Here is a 23,985-nt window from a genome sequence, read left to right as displayed (position 1 = left end):
TGGTAACCAGTTTATAATAACTCTGCGTTGTGTCGTGCGTAAGAACAGCTCTTAGCTGTGGTATATTGGCCATATCCATGAGCATTTAAAAAATGGTCTAATTTGTTCCAATCAGAGTTTAAACAAAGATGATCCACATGATCAAAGTTTGGAAGGTCAAGTCCAGAAAATGAAGAAAGATATCCTGGGTTTAAACTATCCAGAAGATAGTGAAGTGAAGGATCCCCTGCCTCAGATCGAGCTGAAGGCTGTGACAAGGAGAAAAGTTAAGGTGAGACAATAGATTGAGGAGAGAAAGGGAAATCTGGGGTCTTACCTGTCCACACTCCAAACCTGTCCAATATGCCATACAACATGCTGTTGTGAGGTTGGAGGGTAAATTGTCCTTACAACAGACTTCCATAATAATATTCAATCACCAATCGTTTACCCTAGCTCTTCTCAAAGGCCTGTAGCAACGGCAACATACAGTATGTCACTGACTGTATTGTCTTTTTAGACAAAGAGGAGGACCGGTGCCAACAGGTCCACAGTTGAACAGAGCACTGATACTGATGCAGCTGAGAGAGATTTTGTTGATAATCAGAATGATGAAGAAGAGGTGAAGAAGGATCCCCTGCCTCAGATGGAGCAGGATGCCGTGAAGAGAAATAAAGTCAAGGTAAGGGAATAGATTGAGCAGAGATGTGGATATTTGAGATATCTTTCATGTCTATAACTTGACCCTACAGCATGTTGTTCTGAGGAAGGTAAATTGCCCATACAATACCCTTTTATCTCCTAATAGTAAATCTAGGGCTGACCCCATTTGGTCGACTGGTCGATTGTTTGGTCGATAGGCTATTGGTTGACTGGGATTTCTTAAGTCGAGCAGTCGCAAAAGTTTTTTTTTCTTCATGGTGCACATGGACACCTGTCTGATTCGCGCCTGTCACAGTTGACTAATCCATTACCGAGGCCACAGTGATGGCACAGTCCATCACGCTAAGACGTGATACTGAAATTGTATATGGTTATATTATGTAAAAATAATGGTGCAACACTAATCAATCCAATATTATTTTATAACAAATGTGCTTTCTCCCGCGTTGGATACGGTCGCTGTCCGTGGTTCTGAAACATAATCTTCAGTGCGCCGTAGAATTGGGGCCCTTCCCTATGTTGCTATGTGCATAATAGCAAAGTTAACCAGCATATTGGGATTGAGAACAATGCTGCAGAGGCAGCAGCAGCAGCAGAGACGGGGAAACAGCCCTTGCCTTAGCCTAATTGTCTAAGAAGATTGAGGAGAGAAGAAAACACAACTTAATTAGGTCTATAATCAATAGCCTAATTGTTAAATGTGCCTGGCTTTGTAAATCATCCATATATATATTACCAGTCAAAAGGGTTTTTCTTTATTTTTACTATTTTCTACATTGTAGAATAGTAGTGAAGACATCAAAACTATGAAATAACACATATGGAATCATGTAGGTACCAAAAAAGTGTTAAACAAATCAAAATCTACTTTATATTTGAGATTCTTCAAAGTAGTCACTCTTTGCCTTGATGACAGCTTTGCACACTCTTGGCATTCTCTCAACCAGCCTCATGTGGTAGTCACCTGGGATGCATTTCATTAATTAACAGGTGTGCCTTGTTAAAAGTTAAGTAAAGGAAGTTCTTTCCTTCTTAATGCGTTTGAGCCAACCAGTTGTGTTGTGACAAGGTAGGGTTGGTATACAGAAGATAGCCCTATTTGGTAAAAGGCCAAGTCCATATTATGGCAAGAACAGCTCAAATAAGCAAAGAGAAACAACAGTCCGTCACTACTATAAGACATGAAGGTCAGTCAATCCGGAAAATGTCAAGAACTTTGAACGTTTCATCAAGTGCAAAAACCATCAAGTCGCAAAAACCATCAAGCGCTATGATGAAACTGGCTCTCATGAGGACCGCCACAGGAAAGGAAGACCCAGAGTTACCTCGGCTGCAGAGGATACGTTCATTAGAGTTAACTGCACCTCACATTGCAGCCTAAATAAATGCTTCACAGAGTTCAAGTAACAGACACATCTCAACATCAACTGTTCAGAGGAGACTGCGTGAATCAGGCCTTCATGGTCAAATTGCTGCGAAGAAAGCACTACTAAAGGACACCAATAAAAAGAAGAGACTTGCATGGGCCAAGAAACACGAGCAATGGACATTAGACCCGTGGAAATCTGTCCTTTGGTCTGATGAGTCCAAATCTGAGATTTTTGGTTCCAAGAATGTCTTTGTGAGAGTAGGTGAACAAATGATCTCCGCATATGTGGTTCCCACCATGAAGCATCGAGGAGGTGTGATGGTGTGGGGATGCTTTGCTGGTGACACTGTCTGTGATTTGTTTAGAATTCAAGGCACACTTAACCAGCATGGCTACCATAGTATCCTGCAGTGATACGCCATCGTATCTGGTTTGCGCTTAGTGGGACTATAATTTATTTTTCAACAGGACAATTACCCAACACACCTCTAGGCTGTGTAAGGGCTATTTGACCAAGAAGGCGAGTGATGGAGTGCTGCATCAGATGACCTGACATCCACAATCACCCAACCTCAACCCAATTGAGATGTTTTGGGATGAATTGGACCGCAGAGTGAAGGAAAAGCAGCCAACAAGTTCTCAGCATATGTGGGAAGTCCTTCAAGACTATTGGAAAAGCATTCCAGGTGAAGCTGGTTGAGAGAATTCCAAGAGTGTACAAAGCTGCTGTCAAGGCTTTGAAGAATCTCAAATATAAAATATAAAATATATTTTGATTTGTTTAACACTTTTTTAGTACCTACATGATTCCATATGTGTTATTTCATAGTTTTGATGTCTTCACTACTATTCTACAATGTAGAAAATAGTAAAAATAAAGAAAAAGCCTTGAATGAGTAGGTGTGTCCAAACTTTTGATATATATATATACAGATATAAGACAGATATAGCTTCTGTTGCCTGTTTGAGTATTTGTTTAATAGCCTACTGATTCTGTGAGCACCAAGCCTCATGCACCGGCAAAATGTTGAATTAAGCAATTTCACAGATTTGGCTGTTTTTAATCTTTGCTATGCTGTAATAAAGGCTTTACAATTTTTTGGTCGTTAGAACAGACTGGTATTGCTTAGAATTTATTTAGTGTTGTTTACACTGTTCCAAATGGTCAGAAAAAACAATATTGTAATCTAACAGCAAATGTTTGGCACACATAATACTCTGTCAGCGCTTGCTCCTATACCCTCCTTGTTCTTGACCACCAGTAGGTTCCACAACTAAGTCAAATGTCTTCCACAGATCTGAATTTCCCTTTCCCTCCTAAGCAACCAGTAAACATTCACCCGTTTGGCGTTTATTTTTCACATCCTCCGCATCCATTTTGCTGTCGATATTACTGTGTTCGGAGTTTGTTATAACCAATTTATTGATTTGATTATGATAGGCTATAGGTCAGGCCCTAATTGTCACATGCATGCGATGCTTACATGTTTCACATAAAGAGAGCAAGGCTGAGGAAATAGGTAATGCTTTTTGTAAACAAGTTAGGGATTTCGGTAACAGAACTTTTCATTCAGAAACGAGGAAGAAACGAAATGGCTGAAATGATGTTGCATCTTCAGCATGGACAGCAGAATAAACACTTGCTGTTATGCGGTGCCTTTTCACTGCAGTAGGGAGGAGAGCGAGACAACGTGCGCCTGTCACACAGGCACTCGCTGTCATTTATTTTAATACAGTGTCACCATCGGGCTCTTTCTTGAGTCATTTGTGTGTCTTAATTATTTAATCAAACAGTGTGCTTAAAGCATCAGACAAGCTCAGTGCCTATGTAAGTGATTGTATTCAAACACATAGGGTGTGTCTGATATGGAAAAATACATTTTAACATTAGAACAGGATGACTCTCGGTCGACAAAGTTTTTTTTTGTCGGGGACAGCCCTACAATCAATCTTACCCTTGCTCTACTCAAAGGGCTGTATTGGAATGGCTTCATACAGTATCTACGTGTATATCATTGACTGTATTGTCTTTTTAGACCAAGAGGACCAAGAGAAACAAAGTGGAGCAGATCACTGATACAGATGCAGGTCATAAATGAAACTCTAATTTCACTGAATGTAATCCTTTTGCATGTAAATGTGATTTAGTATGGGCATCTATTGAGCAGAGGACTAATAGCAGAGTGCACATGTTATCCTTTCTTGGGTACTTAACTTCACAAAGTACACAAAGTTGGCTAACCTCAGAAGGTTATATGTTTTCTGACTTCTTTACCTTGGTGAATGCTGCTTTGGACACAGGTCCCTCTACATCTGTGGAATTCTCTAGGATGGCAATTCAGCGGACATTTCACCAGGGACAATCTAATGAAAAGATCCTAAGCGAGTGTGTCTCCAGGGCCTGTCAGACCAGGGCTCTTGACCTCCCGCCAATCAATCCGGATGCTTTCAACCCGATTATCATCCGGTTTCTGGAAAAACTTACTGAGGAGTATGTCCAAACTTCTATTGTAGTATTTGAATACAATGTCATCTGGAGGATTTTATAAATTGTATGTGTGTTGGTGTGCTTTTTGGTGCTAAAAACATCTAATTATCTCCTATAGGCAATGGAGGCAGTTAAGCATTGGCAGGATGGACCCTGTAAGTCCCTTAACCTTGAAAATTATTCATAGATATATTAATAGATGTTTCAAGAAAATTAGATACAAGCCATTTATCTGTCTACAGTATCATCCACATTATCACAAACAGTTACATTCAAAGAGCTTTTTAGAAGCCTACTGCTTTTCATGCTTTCCAATATATGCCACTTTCATGATTCTCATGAACATATGTGAGATTGTTGGTATCTCTTCGAGGAGCTTGGTTTCAGAGCCCGGCTATGAGTAATCTACTTACACTGTTTTCGGTCCTACAGGTGATGAGGGCACTGCTTGCAGAGATGTGCCTGGAGATTGTGCGGTTTGTATCTGAGGCCATCCTGGAGGTCATCATCCCTGCAATTTTCCGTTTTGTACGGATATACAGCCATGTGTCTCCAGTATCCGGCAAGTCTCTGACAGAATTAGAGACATCTTCTAGCACAAACCTGAAGGTTCGCAAGAGTGGCAGCAGAAAATCCTCAAGGTCTTGCGCGGCCAAATCAAGCTCCTCTCGTAATGGGTATGTTCAGTCATTCCTAAAGAAACCGGTTTCACCTAACTATTCATAACCCATATTGTGAAAATATGTTTTGTTATCTGTATAACAGTTTACTCTTAATGACTGATTACTGAATTATGCATTAATGTGACTACAGTGTCTACTATCGAATATGGAATGCTGTATTGTTTGCTTTGTATTCTCAAAGGTCTCAGACAGTGTTGCCAAAGACTCAGGGAGATGGTGAGTCTATATCATCTGAGCCACTCAGTGACTTTTTTGGGATCACTGAGGACAGTCTCCTCACTAGTGTCCAGGATTCCTTCAAAGAGTCGCTGAACAATGTCCTCTGTATCCAAAGAGAGGGCCAGGTAGACACTCAAAGTCTATCCCGGGTTATTGTTGGAGAAGTGTCAAAGAAGGTCAATTCCATAATCTCTGTGGCCATTCAAACTCCAATCTCTGGGCGAATGTCCCCTGTCATTTTTGCCAGTGGTGGTGTCTCCAGCACCAAGGTGGTTGAGGAGATGGTGTCTGGCGTTTCCAACATACTTCAGATGTTCATTAATGGGCAGAGTGTTGAGCAGAGTGTTGTTTTCAGAGAGGATGGTGTTGAGGTGGATATGACACATTTAACAGGACAGGTCATGACAGCCCTCAGTGGCACTGTTTTGAACTTCAGCAATAAGGAGGAAAATGAACCCGACAAGAGGGAACTGCTTTGTGTTGTTGCTGACCATATGAAGATGCTTGAATCTTGTAAAAGTTCTGAGGAGATGCTAAAACAAGGAGAGAGCAACCTCAATATCAAAGGTGCCAAATCTAGTCTTCATCTGTCAACACAAAGTATGGACAGACTACTCACTGAGGAGTTTCAGACCAAGGCCACCGAATCGATCCGGGAGATCGTTAAAAGATTCAGGGGTTGTACATCATGTTGTTCTGGCACTACATCATCTAGTCCAATTCCTAGGATAGGTGAGATCGGAGACCTTATGATCGACCATGAGGCCTCTGAGTTGGTAAGTACCTTTGTTTCAGACATGGACAATCTTACCCAGGCTATCAGGGCATCCTGCTCTCCTGCACAGAGTGAGCAGATCCTTCTTGAAAACCATCAGAGTAAGATCTGGTCTTACACTGTTGGTTGTTACTACAACACGAAAAATACGCTGAAGAGGCTTTTTACCTGTCCAGAAAAAGGGTATCTCTCAAGTACATTTGTGGAGAGCACAAAAGATTCTTTCACAATGGTTCCAACTTTGTACCTGGACGTCGGTCATTCCAGTAATGGTGAGGCTGACACATCGGACTCCATTTCTTGTAAACCACTTTTAATAACCCCCTCATCCATGAATGAACAAAAAGGACAAAGTGAGACCCCAAAACCTCTCTTGGCTCTCAAAAAGTATTTGCAAGACCAAGTCCTCCTTGACACCACAAAAGCGATTGCCAGCCAGGTTGTAGTCTTGTATAAGACTGAGGTGATGGAGAAGTTGTCATCTTCTGCTGGAGAGTGTGATTCTGAAGAGTCTCTGGAGGCCACTCTATTTGTGGATGGCATCATGTCTGACTTGAATGACTTCACCAGTTCTTGTTCTGCTTCACCATCTGAGTTGTTAGACAGTGAACAATGTCTCTCCGATCTCACTTTTCCACTTGGTCTGCAGGACAGCACCACCAACAGTGAATCTACCCAGAGTCTTCCAGTTATAAATATGAAGAAACTCTCCAGTGTGTCTTTCCAGACAAAGGCTAGAAAGGTAGTGAGTGAAGCTCTGAGATCTGTCAGCCCCTTTACAACCAGCTTACTGGGAGACTCTGAAGCATCTACATTACTGGACACTTTTGTAACAGATGTGGATACTATTGTTCAGTCCATGCAGACACATGAACCTGAAATTCTCAGAATTTCAAAAGGGAGCACCCTTTCTGCTGCTCGTATTATATATCATAGATTTCGACAAATGCTGAAGCGGTTTCTCACTCCCTGCCAAGACTCTGTAAAGGTCATCGATGGTGTTACACCAATATATGATGAGACTCTCAAACAGGCTCCCAGTGAAAGTTTAGATTCTCAGGTGACTTGTAATAGTGATTCTCTTGAAATCCAAGCGGACTTTCAAACCTGTACCAAGGAGGTCATTAGTCAGATCCTCACTGTGTATCACTCTGAGGAATCAATGGAGGAATGCCTCTCTAGCCTAAAAGGAGATACAGAAGACCTGTCCAAGTTTTTGGATGCCGTTGTTTCTCAGATTGACGTCCTTGCCGCCTCCAAATCATATTTATCTGTTGATGACTATGCTGTCAATACACAGGACAATTTGCATGGTGAGATCAACAATGATGAAGAGGAAGCATCCTCTAGAAGTCTTAAATCCACAGCCTTTGACAAACTATGTACTGAGGAGTTTCAAACTAAAGCCTCACATATGGCTGGTGGGATCCTTCAATCAGGGTTGATTGGCATTGTAAATGCCAGCCTTGATGGTAGAAGTGCAGACATTTGTGCAGAGTCCAGTAATGATGGTGATGATAGAGATGTCAAAATCCTTCAGAAGAGTGGAACTCCATCTTTATTCACCTCTTCTCTGCACACCAATTCTGCAGCATCCAACATCGTCATGAACATCACTAAAGACCTTAATAGCTTCAACCAGATGACTAAAATGTCTGATGCTTCAGTGTCTGGCCAGTTAGAGAGATCCCTGTCAGCTTCAACCCTTCCTGTCAGTGTTCACAATGGGGCCAATGTGAAAGGAAAGATAATTTGGCCAGGCACTGTTAACCTGTTCAACAATGTGTTCACCAAGGTCAAGGATTTTTTTGCCCAGCAACAACCGGTCCTCCTAGACAATGTGGTTGAGGCCCCCAAACATGTCGAATCCAGTATGCAGAACAGCTACTTCTACACAAATGACTTACAGTGAACATGAAGGCAGCCAGGCCAGCATGGTAAATTATTCCAAAGCCTTAATTAGTCAGACTCTGATGACAATCCAGAGGAGAGTGTCTATGTCAGAGAGGATGAGCACCTCAGAGAAAGGCCTCTTGACTCGTTCCATTGTGGGCTCCATGTTGGAGGATGTTGACATGGTGAGAACTGATGGACACGAGATACATCGGCCATCCTCCTCAAAGTCCTCCCTGTCCATCACCTCTGCCATGACCAGAGGGTCCCAGAGTGATTTTACAAATTCTCTTCCAGGCACTCCAGTCCCCAATGAGTGGCCTGTTGAAAGCTATTGTCCTATCATTAGGAGTTCGGTCATTGATATGAGTGACTCCTCAACTCATTCACAAGGGTCAACAAATTACACAAGGCAAACCATCTCTGCCATAGTTGACACTGTTATGGAGGTCATTCCAAGAGAAGATACAGAACACATAGCCACTGCAGATGATGTCACTTCTTTGACAAGAAGACTTGCGAGACTCAGCCCCAGGGATGGTCTTCAGAACTTCTCACATGAGCTCACTGACAAAGTTTATGAGCTCATAAAAAGTCACAACACCCCCCAGGCTCTTTTTGTGCCAGCTGGCAAGAGCGTGTCTGACTCTATTCTTTTGAAGCTGAAGACAGGATTGAATGCTTCTGAAGAATCCAGGGAGTTTCCATCTGACCTTGTGTACTCCTTTGCTAAGGAGTCAATAAAACGTCTGCTACAGCAGATTGTCCCCTGGCTTCCTCCACCATCACAAGGATCAGATTTCTGCCAAACTATCGTCTCTGATGGTTCTCTGCAGGACACAAGTCGGCTTATCCCGAGCTGTTCTGCCATCTCCATTAGTTCCTCACAGGTTTACTCTGACACAAAGAGCCTTTTCACCAATATAATGGTCAATCAGGTCATGGATACCTGTTCTGTGGCCTCCAATTCATCAGAAGAATTATCAGAGTTGATGAACATAATCAATGGGTTGTCCCCAACTGATGCTGGAACACTTGACTCTGACAGACCGGCTCTTATGACCACTAGCCGTCAGTCTAGTGCCAAATCATTGCCTGGACCCTCTCTGTCTGGCAGCAGCACACACAACGGTGGAACTGTGGATATTCAAGTTTTAGGAGAGGTGGAATCCAAGATGGACAACAAAGATCTGGAGATGTCTAGTGTCTCTGTGCATCCATCAACTCCATCAGCCATGGACTCTGATACATATACATCATTTGACTCCACTAGCAATGACTACACCTCTTTGGTACTTTTACTGATTGTTAGATTGCTGTCAATGATCCCTACCCCTATCACATTACTGGAATCCTCTGACATTGGTGAAACATCAAGAGTTCTCACAAAGAGGATTCTGTCTGAGTTCTGTGGCACCTCAGGCCTTGAACCAACTCAAGCCTACCCCCAGAATCTGAAAATCAAAAAGATTTTCAAGGCTGTCTACAAGGGGCTTCTTCAAGAATTCGGGTCAGAGAAGATGCTCCAGGTTGCAATGAAGTCAACGGATTATGCATTTGACGATGCCCTGGTCAAATCATTAACTAGGGAACTACTAACTAAATGCAATGAGGCTAACTCTTCACCTCCCTCCATGACCCAGTTGCCATCACACAATGCACTTGGCAATGACGAGGTAGGTAATTCTAGTCTTCCAACAACTGGTAAAAAGGAAAAGAAGAGAGGAAGATTCAGCGCTCTCTGTGGACTCAACCTAAAGGTACATATGTCATCAAAATACAAATTATAAAGATTATTTTTATTAAATACGTACAGTATGATGGTAAACACTGATACCTTTTGTGTGGAATTTCTCCTACTGTACAAATGACTGTTTGTTACCCAGTGTACAAAGAAGGTCAACAAGAAGAACCACTGCACTCCAACACCTTCCCAGAACCAGACCCCTGCCGTCAGCGAAACAGGTAAGTCAATACACTCAAATGTGTACTGAACAAAAATATAAACGCAACATGCAACAATTTAAAAGATTTTACTGAGTTAAAGTTCATATAAGGAAATCAGTCAATTGAAATACGTTCATTAGGCCCTTATCTATGGATATCACATGACTGCTACCTGCCGCCCTACATTTGTAAATTATGTAGAATATTACAATTTAAATAATAATAATGCAATACTAATTCTTCAGACTAACTAGGGTCAGTTAAAGAAAATGTTATGTTTACATTTTTTCCCCCCAGCAATTGTCAATGATCAAGACTCCTGCCAAACAGAGAGTGTATGCTCCACCAAGAAGAAACCAAGGAAGCGTTCGCTCATTTCCAGGATGTTTTCAGCTATAGGCAAAGCCTTGTCCAGCCCCTTTACTTCCTGCTATAAAAGGAAGACCACCTAATCTATATTTCAAAATAAATATTTTAAATAAACATAATTGCATTAATTCCTCATGTTGAGTGTTTTTCATTATATATTATTGGAAAATATAACGTGTAGAAGTTGTATCGTTGACTATATTACTTTTACATTTAAGATACATTAAAAAAAACATAAGAATAGTGTACACTTCTAGGTACAGTTGAAGTCTGATGTTTACATACACCTTAGCCAAATACAGTTAAACTCAGTTTTTCACAATTCCTGACATTTAATCCTAGTAAAAATTCCCTGTCTTAGGTTAGTTAGGATCACCACTTTATTTTAAGAATGTGAAATGTCAGAATAATAGTAGAGAGAGAGAGAATAGTAGAGAACAGCTCCAAAAATTACTAAAGGACAGGACGCAGCCCGGCAACCCTAATGCCTAAAACACGCAGTGTAAATAGGAAAATGCAATATACCCCTATGTGCCCAAAAGGCATGACACACAAACAATCCCACACAAATCCCCAAACGAAACAGACAAATGAAATACCCCACTAATTGACTAACACAAAACAGGTGCAGACCTAAACAGACATAACCAAAAGACACAGAAACCTAGATCGGTGGCAGCTAGTAGGCCGGCGACGACGACCACCGAGCACCGCCCAACCGGGGAGAGGCGCCAACTTCTGTGGACGTGGTGACAAGAAAATGATTTATATCAGCTTTTATTTCTTTCATCACGTTCCCAGTGAATCAGAAGTTTACATACACTCAATTAGTATTTGGTAGCATTGCCTTTAAATTGTTTAACTTGGGTCAAATGTTTCGGGTAGCCTTCCACAAGCTTCTCACAATAAATTGACTGCATTTTGGCCCATTCCTCCTGACAGAGCTGGTGTAACTGAGTCAGGTTTGTAGGCCTCCTTGCTCGCACATGCTTTTCCAGTTCTGCCCACAGATTTACACCATTTTATAGATACACTTCTCCTGAATCGAACCACGTTGTCCGATTTCAAAAAGGCTTTACAGCGAAAGCAAAACATTAGATTATGTTAGGAGAGTACATAAACATAAATAACCACACAGCCATTTTCCAAGCAACTAAATGCATCACAAATACCCAAAACACAGCTAAATTAAGCACTAACCTTTCACGATCTTCATCAGATGACACTCCTAGGACATCATGTTACACAATACATGCATTTTATGTTCGATAAAGTTCATATTTATATCTAAAAACAGCATTTTACATTGGCGCATGACGTTCAGAAAATATTTTCCCTCAAATACTGCCGGTGAATAAGCAGTACAATTTACAAAAATACTTGTCATAAACGTTGATAAAATATTAAACTGTCATTCAAAGAATTATAGATGAACATCTCCTTTATGCTAACGCTGTGGAAGATTTCAAAATAACTTTACTGGGAAAGCACACTTTGCAATAATCTGAGTACTGCGCTCAGAAAAATACACTACGCAATACAGATAGCCGCCATTTTGGAGTCGAACAAAAAAATCTAAAATATTAAACAGCATTAGAAATATTCACTTTCCTTTGATGATCTTCATCAGAAGGCACTTCCAGGAATCCCAGGTCCACAACAAATGTTGTTTTGTTCGATAAAGTCCATAATTTATGTCAAAATAGCTCCTTGTTGTTCGCGCGTTCAGTTCAGCTACTCCAAATGTAGGAAGCGCGCAGAAAATTTCACGACGGAAAGTCAAAAAAAGTTATATTTACGTTCGTTCAAACATGTCAAACGTTGTAAAACATCAATCTTTAGGGCCTTTAGAACGTGAAAACTCAGTAATATTCCAACTGGACGAAACCAGTGTCTTGAAAAACGTTTTGGAACAGAGCTACCTCTCGCGTGAATGCGCGCCAATGAACTGATGTCCTTCCCTGGGTCACCAACTTCCCAGCCTTCTTGTTCGGTCTCTGTTCATCATAGACGCCTCAAACAACTTTCTAAAGACTGTTGACATCTAGTGGAAGCCTTAGGAAGTGCACAATGATTACTGAGTCACTGAGTGTTTGATAGGAAATGACTTGAAAAGAGTCCATCCATCAGATTTCCACTTCCTGGTAGGATTTTTCGTCAGGTTTTTGCCTGCCATATGAGTTCTGTTAAACTCACAGACATAATTCAAACAGTTTTAGAAACTTCAGAGTGCTTTCTATCCAAATCTACTAATAATATGCATATCCTAGCTTCTGAGTTTGAGTAGGAGGCAGTTTAATATGGGCATGTATTTCATCCGAATGTGAAAATACTGCCCCCTACCAATATGAGGATATCAACATAATTTCCCCCCCTCATGATGCCATCTATTTTGGTCCCTCCTGCAGCAAAGCACTCCCACAACATGATGCTGCCACCCCTGTGCTTCAAGGTTGGGATGGTGTTCTTCGGCTTGCAAGCCTCCCCCTTTTTCCTCCAAACATAACGATGGTCATTATGGCCAAACAGTTCTATTTTTGTTTCATCAGACCAGAGGACATTTCTCCAAAAAGTGCAATCCTTGTCCCCATGTGCTATTGCAAACTGTAGTCTGGCAGAACAAGATCCGGATCCTTAGCATTGAGAAAGAGGTTTCTGGAGGGGCGAGGGTTTTGAAATAAGACACAGACTGGTGAGGAAACTTCAAACTTATTTCCCTATTCACTTTTCCTATTGTAAACAAGTGAAATAGATCAACGGTGCATGTGAAGGAGGCATACAAGGTAATGTGGATGGAGAAGGAAATGCATTGCTTTACAATGACCATCAGGGTGTACCCTTTCCATGCATACTAAATGTCTGCACTTTGTGACTTGACCTACATTGCAAACTCCTTGAATATGACCATAGCGCGTGATTTATAGCCTTTATGGGGGTAGGTGGTGGGGGTGGGAGATTCTTATGACATTGCCAGCAATAAGATTTGAGTTATATATATTTTTAAAGACGAGGGCTGTAGCTCCTCCCCAAACTCGCCGTACTCGGTACCGGGTCCAAAACAACCGTTCAGAGTTGAAAAGGTTTTAACTCAAATGAACTCAACTGAAACTAAGTTGTTCAGCCTTTCTTAGTTTTCTTGGCTAACAGAAGATTTTGTGATGGCACTTTATGTTACGATATTGTTTGCACTGGTATTCACCTGGTATTCATTTACTAGAACATTATGTGGTATCAATAGGTCCTTTCTGATACTTACTTTCAACACAATTGGTAACTACGTATCTGGTTGGTACTAAAACGGTAGCTACCAGTTTTAATAAATCCTAAACAGTTTGTAACGATCAGTAATTTAAAGTCAACTTTTTGGTTATTATTATGTAATTACCATTTTACCATATAATTTCCAAGTAAATACCGGGTCATTTCTATGCCATAAAAAAGTTTGAAAACATTTCTGTGACTAGGCTTGACTCTTCAGGTCACAGTTCAACCTGAGCTGGTAACGGAGAGGTGAAGGGGTGAGTGATTTGGGAGGGGTCTTGTGTGGAATGCAGAGCACCCTTTCACCCCTGAGATCAGAGTAAATGAAACTAATCAGAAGAGACCCCCAGAATGCATTGTGGTTGACCTGTGTGAGCTTGGTCTGTATGCTTGTGCTTCAGCCTCCCGAGTGGTGCCCTCAGGCTGTACCACACCATGTGCACTCTCACTCTCTTTGAGAAGCAGTCACTACCTCTCTCAGTCACTACCTCTCTCAATCTCTCATTGATTTGAAGTCTTTTTTTTTAGATGGGGATTGGGGGTGAAGGAGGGCGAGGCGCAGGGCGATCCGGATGGAGGCTGTGGAACTCCCGGATGAGCGCTGGGTCCAGTATGTCCTCCACCGGTACCCAGCACCTCTCCTCCGGGCCGTACCCCTCCCAGTCCACGAGGTACTGCAGGCCCCTCGCCCGGCGTCTGGAGTCCAAGATGGACCGGACTGTGTACGCCGGGGGCCCCCCAATGTCCAGGGGGGGTGGAGGGACCTCCCGTACCTCATTTTCCTGCAGCGGACCAGCTACCACCGGCCTGAGGAGAGACACATGAAACGAGGGGTTAATGCGATAATAATTAGGAAGTTGTAATCTGTAACACACCTCGTTTATTCTCCTCAGGACTTTAAATGGCCCCACAAACCGCGGACCCAGCTTCCGGCAGGGCAGGCGGAGGGGCAGGTTCCGGGTCGAGAGCCAGACTCTCTCCCCTGGGGTGAACACGGGGGCCTCGCTGCGGTGCCGGTCAGCGCTCGCTTTTTGTCGCTCCCTGGCTCGTTCCAGGGATTCCTGCACAGCGTTCCAGGTCTCCCTTGAGCGCTGCACCCATTCCTCCACCGCAGGGGCCTCCGTCTAGCTCTGATGCTATGGCCCCAGGACCGGCTGATAACCCAACACACATTGGAATGGTGACATGTTGGTGGAGGAGTGGCGCAAAGAGTTCTGAGCCATTTCGGCCCATGGCACGAACCTTGCCCACTCCCCTGGCCGGTCCTGGCAGTAGGACCGCAGGAACCTGCCCACCTCCTGGTTTACCCTTTCCACCTGCCCATTACTTTCGGGGTGAAACCCCGAGGTCAGACTGACCGAAACCCCCAGCCGCTCCATAAACGCCCGCCACACTCGGGACGTGAACTGGGGGCCTCGATCTGAGACGATATCCTCGGGCACCCCGTAGTGCCGGAAGACGTGGGTGAATAAGGCTTCCGTGGTCTGCAGGGCCGTAGGAAGACCGGGTAACGGAATCAGACGGCAGGACTTAGAAAACCGGTCCACAACGACCAGGATCGTAGTGTTGCCCTGAGACGGCGGGAGATCGGTCAAGAAATCCACCGCCAGGTGGGACCATGGTCGTTGTGGAACCGGGAGGGGTTGTAATTTCCCTCTAGGCAGGTGCCTGGGAGCCTTACTCTGAGCGCACACCGAACAGGAGGAGACATAGTGCCTCACGTCCCTCACCAAGGTGGGCCACCAGTATCTCCCACTAAGACCACGCACTGTCCGCTCAACCCCTGGGTGACCCGAGGAGGGAAGCGTGTGAGCCCACCGAATCAGCCGATCGCGAACACCGAGCGGAACGTACTTACGACCCACTGGACACTGCGGAGGAGTAGGCTCCGTCCGTAACGCCCGCTCAATGTCCGCGTCCACCTCCCAGACCACCGGTGCCACCAGGCAGGAGGCTGGAAGGATGGGCGTGGGCTCGGTGGACCGTTCCTCGGCGTCATGGAGACGAGACAGTGCGTCGGCCTTAGGGTTCCGGGAATCTGGGATATACAAAATGTTATACCGAAATCTCGTAAAGAACATCGCCCACCTGGCTTGACGCGGGTTCAGTCTCCTCGCCGCCCGGATGTACTCCAGATTGCGGTGGTCAGTCCAGATGAGAAAAGGGTGACGCTCCCCCTCAAGCCAATGTCTCCACACCTTCAAGGCTCTGACCACAGCCAACAGCTCCCTGTCCCCCACATCATAGTTACGCTCCGCCGGACTCAACTTCCTAGAGAAGAAGGCGCAGGGGCGGAGCTTGGGGGGGGCGCCCGAGCGCTGGGACAGCACGGCTCCTACCCCAGCCTCGGACGCGTCCACCTCCACTATGAAGGGCAAAGAGGGGTCCGGGTGCGCCAGCACCGGGGCGTCGGTGAACAAAACCTTCAGACGACTAAAGGCCCTGTCCGCCTCCGCGGACCACTGCAACCGCACCGGGCCCCCCTTCAACAGTGAGGTAATGGGAGCCGCCACCTGCCCAAAGCCCCGGATAAACCTCCGGTAGTAATTGGCAAATCCCAAAAACCGCTGCACTTCCTTCACCGTGGTGGGAGTCAGCCAATTACGCACGGCTGAGACGCGGTCACATTCCATCACTACCCCTACGAGGAAGGGCAGCGCCCACCTGGAGGTTTATCGCACAGTCTCCTCGTCGATGAGGTGGTAATTGGGTCGCCTTCGTTTTACTGAAGGCGATAGCCAAATCGGCATACTCTGAGGGAATGCGCACGGTGGAGACTTGGTCTGGACTCTCCACCGTAGTCGCACCGATGGAAACTCCTATGCACCTGCCCGAGCACTCATTTGACCACCCCTTAAGAGCCCTCTGTCCCCACGAAATCTTAGGGTTGTGAGTGGCTAGCCAGGGAATCCCTAGAACCACTGGAAACGCTGGGGAATCGATGAGGAAAAGACTAATCCGCTCCTCATGACCCCCCCGCATTACCATGACCAGAGGTACAGTGACCTCCCTGACCAGCCCTGACCCTAGTGGTCGACTGTCTAGGGCGTGCACGGGGAAGGGTTGGTCCAACTGGACCAGGGGAATCCCTAACTTAGCCGCGACCCCACGGTCCATAAAACTCCCTGCTGCGCCTGAATCGACTAGCGCCTTAAACCGGGAGTGAGGGGAGAAACAAGGAAAAGACACTGACACATACATGTGACGTACAGGGGGCTCTGGGTGAGGCTGGTGCTGACTCACCTGAGGTGTCAAAGGAGCGCTCTGCCTGCCGTCTGGACTCCTAGGGGAGTCTCCCCAGCACCGGTCCACAGTGTGCCCTCTGCGACCACATGAGGTGCAGGAGCGACCTCCCCCTCCAGTCTTCCTGGCTGCTGCCCCCCCTATCTCCATAGGCGTGGGAGCAGGAGGGCTGGAGGGTGGAATGAGCAGGGCCCGGGTCGGACGTCCGCGAGCGGCCAGCAGATTGTCCAGTCGGATGGACAGATCCACCAGTTGGTCCAGTGTGTGGGTCGTGTCCCGACAGGCTAATTCCCGGTGGACGTCCTCCCTCAAACTACAACGGTAGTGATCTATAAGGGCCCTCTCATTCCACCCTGCTCCCGCGGCCAGGGTCCGGAACTCGAGAGCGAAATCCTGCGCGCTCCTCGTCTCCTGCCTCAGGTGAAACAGCCGCTCACCCGCCGCTCTCCCCTCCGGGGGATGATCGAATACTGCCCGAAAGCGGCGGGTGAACTCTGGGTAGTTGTCCCTGGCTGAGTCCAGACTGTCCCACACGGCGTTTGCCCATTCCAGGGCCTTACCCGTGAGACAGGAGACGAGGACGCTGACGCTCTCCTCCCCCGAGGGAGGAGGACGAACGGTCGCCAGGTATAACTCCAACTGGAGTAAGAAGCCCTTACACCCAGCGGCCGTTCCATCGTACTCCCTGGGGGGAGCGAGTTTCACCCCACTGGCACTGGGGGCTGTGGGTGCTGGAGGGGGCGCAGGCTGTTGGACTGCCGCGTTCGGGGGGCCGAGAGCGCGTCGGTCCCAGCTCTCCAGGCGCGCCAACACCTGATCCATGGCGTTCCCCAGCCGGTGGAGCAGGGTAGAGTGTTGGTCCACGGTTTCCTCCATGGACATGGCTGGCGCTGAAGCTCCTGCTGACTCCATTTAAGTTTTGGTACGTGATTTCTGTCACGGGCTGGCTCGAGGAACAACAGGAGAGGTAGAGTCAGGCGCAGGAGACAGAGAGAGTTCGTGACCACACTTCTTTATTGGAAGCACTGTACGTGGTCGACAAGGTATAGGGGCGCAGCCCTGAACGATTCTGCGGTGGTGTACACAAAATAAAACAAACCACAGGCAGAAGGGAAAAATTCAGTACACGTTCTTTACGAACACAAAACCCGGACAAGCAACACAATCACGTACAACCACATACATCCTACGCTAACCTAAATAACCCCCCCTTACTAATGACTAACCCAAAACAGGTGCGTGCCTACCTAGACCTAACCAAACGAAAGTGAAACAAAAAGGGATCGATGGCAGCTAGTAGGCCGGCGACGACGACCGCCGAGCTCCGCCCGGCCGAGGAGGGGCGCCACCATCCGTCACTGTCGTGACAAGCATTTTACTTCATGTTATTACAGTAAACGAGAAATCCCTCAATCTGCCATATATTTTTCAGGTTCACATAAATAAAGTAATACTGCCATTGCCTTGGGGTTTTGTTAGAAGTTTATTGGTATCCAGAAGTCCTGATTTGATGGGTTTGACTCTGCTTCTCCTTTAGCTGGCACATGTCCCCCACACACCCCCTGGCTGCCTGTGTGTGTTGCCTGGTTCCACAAACTGCTTTCTTTTTTCTCTCCAGGTCAAGTCTGTCATCAACCTCGTGTTTGCCGCCTACACCGGAGATATCTCAGCACTAAGGAGGTAATGTATGCAACTCTTTTACACACTCTCTTCTTTAACACACACACACACACACACACACACACACACACACACCACACACACACACACACCCGCATACACACACGCACACACACGCGCACACACACACACACACACACACACACACACACACACACACACACACACACACACACACACACACACACACATTCACAGAAACACACCAAACATAATGACTGTCCCTCAGTGTGTACAACAGAACTAAAGTCCTGCTGTCCATGATATGCAAATTATATATTTTTTTAATAATGTTAATTTCATGACAATGGAATGATTAGATCTTCATTCATAGTGATACATCATCTCTTGCATCTCTGACTTACTTCTTCTTTCTTTGTCCGTTATCGTCCATCTCGTGACACTGCTGACCTGTTTCTGTATGTCTGCAGATTTGCTCTGTCCTCCATGGACATGGAGCAGAGGGACTATGACTCCAGGATGGCTTTACATGTGGCAGCAGCAGAAGGTACTTCTCACAGCCTCCTTTTCCTGTCACAAACAGGGACAGATTGTGTGTGTGTGTCAGGATCCTCTGGGAGTGTTTGGCAGACCCCCTCTGTGTCGTAGGGTTAATTTGTTGTCCCTTGGTAACTGCACTGTGTCGTGTTTGACGTCTTTGCTGCAGTGTGTGAGAGAGAAAGTGCGTAGGAGTGTGAGGGTTATTTAAGAAACAAACAGTCATCTGCTCTACTTTCAGGACAGGCAGAGGTGGTGCGTTTCCTCTTGGAGGCGTGCAAAGTGAACCCCTGTTCCCATGGATAGGTATGACCACTTTGTCTGTCTGCCTGTCTGTCTTATCTGTGTGTGTGTTTTGGGTGGGTAGGTAAGTGTGGGTGGATGAGAGACTGTATCATATACTTGAGTGAGAGTCTACAATGCACTCCCACTCAAAAGAACACTTATGGTCGACCATGAGGGATTTATTTGAACTGTACCCTATAGCATTTTCACACCTGAAGAGTCGTGTTAGTTCCCAAAACGAATACCTTTGTAGGCCAGTCCAACCCCAGTCAGTCACAACTGCTCATTATCTTTCCAATGGAAGAGGCCTTGCATTTTGGCCATCACGGCATGATCACCATTCTCCAGGACTATCAAAACAAGTACAACCCACAAGAGGCCCCCAAGAAGGACAAGGAGACAGCAGAGAACAACCTGAGCGGCCTGCTGTAGTGTAGACATCCAAGCCAGTAGATGGCGCCACGCTGCTTTTGTATCCTCTCTACTAGACTGCTGTTTCTTTGGTGGGATAAACACTTTTTGGAGTGACTTTTGTCGACTTTGTATAATGACTTTATTTCTGAACTGTGTGTTTGATTAAATGTGTTTTATATTTTTTATACTCCTTTGTTTTACTGTAAGTGTTTTGCTTTACCTTTTGTTGTGCGCTTTGGTGACGGTGTTGCTTATTTTTGCTGTATCTTTCCTCTTTCGTCCTCTATCCTTTCCCTCACCAAGTGTGTGTGTGTGTGTGTGTGTGTGTGTGTGTGTGTGTGTGTGTGTGTGTGTGTGTGTGTGTGTGTGTGTGTGTGATTGAATCTTTGTGACATTGGTGTGGAATATAAAGTGATATTATTATACATATGCTGCTACATGTAAATTGTATATTTATGTACTGTATAAAGTAAATATATTTCATGATATCAAGGACCAATACTTAATATAATTCAATGTAATAGTTTAGCAGTTTGGTCTTTTTCCTGGAGGGCCACAATGTGTAGTAATCTTTGGCCAAACCAGGCACACTAGAGTCTATGGAGCGATATGATGTTGAATCTGAAATTCAATTTATGTTGGCAATAATATCACTCCATACCATTCTAGCTATATGTCTTGGTTAATGCCTGGTTGGAAAAAATGAAAAAGACTGTAGCTCCTGAAGACATTATGGGCCACCACTTGGGTATAAGCACTATATGGTCCTGTAGCCTACTTTGTCACATGTAAACAAGTTTAGGATGCCAAATGTTACCAAACATCCTACGCTTCCACTAGTCCCAGTCAAACTTATCTTGACCTTTATCAACCCTACTGCATATGCCCTGTAGCTTTCATTTCAATTTCATTTTATTGTACTTTGTTTGGGATGGCACAAGACACTTTTTTTTTAAAATGTGTGTATATTTTTGGTCTAGTGTTCTTTTTCTGTATTATGATTTTATCATAACAATGGAATTTTACTTCTCTATTGCTCAATACTGTATGCTATGCGCACACAGTTGTTTGTTGTAGATCTGGAACCACTGACAGAATAGGGGAGTATCTGTGGCCACATGATAAAACACTAGTCTGGCATCACTAGTCTGAAAATAGGAGGAAACCAGTTGGACATGTACATAAACATATGGCAGTTGACATTAATATTGTCAAAAACACATCCTAGATGTCTCACACTTTTTGAATGAACTTGTGCCTTTGGCCAGGATCCAATTTTCCCACGGAGCTGGTGTGTAAAGGACCATATAAAATCATCTGAATGAGGGTTATTCATGATTCAGTGGGATTATAGCATAGTTGAATTCAATTTAATTTCCAATGAGTTTAAGAAATTAATGGAAAGACATGTACTTATTGTATTGAATATGTACAAAAACAGTTTGTTGATTTAGTGTGTCAGTTTTGTGAAGGGCCAATATGAATGTAAAATCCAGACAGTTGAGGAATGACATGCAGTATGACATGAGCGATACCAAAAACATAGCTACTGCAGTCAGTTTACAACCAGAGTTTTTCTTTTTTAATTTGTTTATTGCTTAAACAGAAATTTTAACACAGCATAAACCAATACTGATCAAATTAGAAATCAAAGCAGTGGTAGGTTTTATGGGGAAAACATTCAATCAAATCAAATCAAATTTTATTGGTCACATACACATGGTAATCACATGTTAATGCGAGTGTAGCGAAATGCTTGTGCTTCTAGGTCTGACCGTGCAGTAATATCTAACAAGTAATCTAACAATTTCACAACTACCTTATACACACAAGTGTAAAGGCATGAATAAGAATATGTACATATAAATGTATGGATGAGCGATGGCCAAACGGCATAGGCAAGATGCAGTAGATGGTATAGAGTACAGTATATACATATGAGATGAGTAATGTAGGGTATGTAAACATTATATGAAGTGGCATTGTTTAAAGTGACTAGTGATACATTTACTACATCAAATGTTTTATTATTAAAGTGGCTAGAGATGAGTCAGTATGTTGGCAGCAGCCACTCAATGTTAGTGATGGCTGTTTAACAGTCTGATGGCCTTGAGATAGAAGCTGTTTTTCAGTCTCTCGGTCCCAGCTTTGATGCACCTGTGCTGATCTCGCCTTCTGGATGATAGCGGGGTGAACAGGTTACAGGTCCTTGATTATCTTTTTGGCCTTCCTGTGACATCGGGTGATGTAGGTGTCCTGGAGGGCAGGTAGTTTTCCCCAGGTGATGCGTTGTGCAGTTGCTGTACAAGGCGGTGATACAGCCCAACAGGATGCTGCCGATTGTGCATCTGTAAATGTTTGTGAGTGTTTTTGGTGACAAGCCAAATTTCTTCAGCCTCCTGAGGTTGAAGAGGCGCTGTTGCGCCTTCTTCACCACGCGGTCTGTGTGTGTGGACCATTTCAGTTTGTCCGTGGTGTGTACGCCGAGGAACTTAAAACTTTCCACTTCTCCACTACTGTCCCGTCGATGTGGATAGGGGGGTGCTCCCTCTGCTGTTTCCTGAAGTCCATGATCATCTCCTTTGTTTTGTTGACGTTGAGTGTGAGGTTATTTTCCTGACACCACACTCCGAGGGTGTAGCATAAGAACAGCTTCATTGGCACAATGGACAATAACCTTGCACAATGTTCTAATCTAACATTCTAATCTATATCTGGAGAACCCTGTCCTCTCTGTACATTCCATTTCTATCTCTACCATTACTTTTTCATTTGTGTAATGCACTGTTACCGTTTTGCAGCAACACTGAGATGGTGACATTGTGCATAGAGATATAGAACATGTTAAAATGATATCCAAAGAATGACAAAGATAATGGAACATGTTGCCACAGACATTTAACCTCATTCACCACTCCTTTAATAGTCTGGGAAACACCTGACTTGAACCCTCTAACCAATCACCACCCTAAGACATAGAGGAACAGGTCTCAAAATCTGACATTGGTTTTGTCCTTGTTATAACATGTCTGTTGCAGTGGAGGTGGTTCGAAGAAGGGTAACCTTGCCTGAGCCCTGATAACTTGTGTTAGCTGTCTAGGCTTTAGCTCAGAGTTCAAATCCCTGCAGGTCATATGGACAGATGGTTTAAGTCAGGTGTCAGCAATAGTCGCAGATCAATCTAAAATTCCAAATAAAGACAGTTCTGAATGTAATGTTATACAGTCGTGGCCAAAGGTTTTGAGAATGACACAAATATTAATTTCCACAAAGTTTGCTGCTTCAGTGTCTTTACATATTTTTGTCAGATGTTACTATGGAATACTGAAGTATAATTACAAGCATTTCATAAGTGTTTTACTGACAATTACATGAAGTTGATGCAAAGAGTCAATATTTGCAGTGCTGACCCTTCTTTTTCAAGACCTCTGCAATCCACCCTGGCATGCTGTCAATTAACTTCTGGGCCACATCCTGACTGATGGCAGCCCATTCTTGCATAATCAATGCTTGGAGTTTGTCAGAATTTGTGGGTTTTTGTTTGTCCACCCGCCTCTTGAGGATTGACCACAAGTTCTCAATGGGATTAAGGTCGGGGGAGTTTCCTGGCCATGGACCCAAAATATCAATGTTTTGTTCCCCGAGCCACTTAGTTATCACTTTTGCCTTATGGCTTATGCTCCATCATGCAGGAAAAGGCATTGTTCGTCACCAAACTGTTCCTGGATGGTTGGGAGAAGTTGCTCTCGGAGGATGTGTTGGTACCATTCTTTATTCATGGCTGTGTTCTTAGGCAAAATTCTGAGTGAGCCCACGCCCTTGGCTGAGAAGCAACCCCACACATGAATGGTCTCAGGATGCTTTACTGTTGGCATGACACAGGACTGATGTTAGCGCTCACCTTGTCTTCTCCGGACAAGCTTTTTTCTGGATGCCCCAAACAATCGGAAAGGGGATTCATCAGAGAAAGTGACTTTACCCCAGTCCTCAGCAGTCCAATCCCTGTACCTTTGCAGAATATCAGTCTGTCCCTGATGGTTTTCCTGGAGAGAAGTGGCTTCTTTGCTGCCCTTCTTGACACCAGGCCATCCTCCAAAAGTCTTTGCACTCACTGTGCGTGCAGATGCACTCACACCTGCCTGCTACCATTCCTGAGCAAGCTCTGTACTGGTGGTGCCCCGATCCCGCAGCTGAATCAACTTTAGGAGACAGTCCTGGC

At 44.7% G+C, this 23,985-nt stretch overlaps 2 protein-coding genes and 1 long non-coding RNA gene across 3 annotated transcripts in view; all 3 read left to right on the top strand.

Moving 5' to 3' along the window:
* Positions 1 to 23,985, top strand: part of LOC115156113 (uncharacterized) — a 306,615-nt gene continuing 282,630 nt past the window's right edge. The window contains exons 1-2 of the mRNA XM_029703423.1: positions 1 to 271; positions 500 to 661. Coding sequence (XP_029559283.1) covers positions 170 to 271; positions 500 to 661 — 264 coding nt within the window. The 5' untranslated portion in view covers positions 1 to 169. The remainder of the gene's footprint in view (positions 272 to 499; positions 662 to 23,985) is intronic.
* On the top strand, positions 8,058 to 10,078 carry LOC115156119 (uncharacterized). The gene is made up of 2 exons (XM_029703436.1): positions 8,058 to 9,829; positions 9,956 to 10,078. The coding sequence occupies exons 1-2, from the start codon at positions 8,075 to 8,077 to the stop codon at positions 10,061 to 10,063; spliced, it is 1,863 nt and encodes a 620-aa protein (XP_029559296.1). The 5' UTR covers positions 8,058 to 8,074; the 3' UTR covers positions 10,064 to 10,078.
* Positions 18,271 to 21,451, top strand: LOC115156129 (uncharacterized). The gene is made up of 2 exons (XR_003868186.1): positions 18,271 to 18,569; positions 19,001 to 21,451. It is a non-coding gene; the product is annotated as an uncharacterized LOC115156129 (long non-coding RNA).

Source organism: Salmo trutta, chromosome 20 (genome assembly GCF_901001165.1).
Source record: "Salmo trutta chromosome 20, fSalTru1.1, whole genome shotgun sequence".
Classification (NCBI taxonomy): domain Eukaryota; kingdom Metazoa; phylum Chordata; class Actinopteri; order Salmoniformes; family Salmonidae; genus Salmo; species Salmo trutta.
Note: the sequence above shows the minus strand (reverse complement) of the source record. Positions and strands in the feature narration are given on the sequence as shown.

Bases quoted from the DNA above. Each gene is read 5' to 3' on its own strand.
- LOC115156119 (XM_029703436.1), top strand. From the start codon at position 8,075: ATGACTTACAGTGAACATGAAGGCAGCCAGGCCAGCATGGTAAATTAT. The intron at 9,830-9,955 runs GTACATATGTCA...TTTGTTACCCAG, and splicing joins TCTGTGGACTCAACCTAAAG to TGTACAAAGAAGGTCAACAA.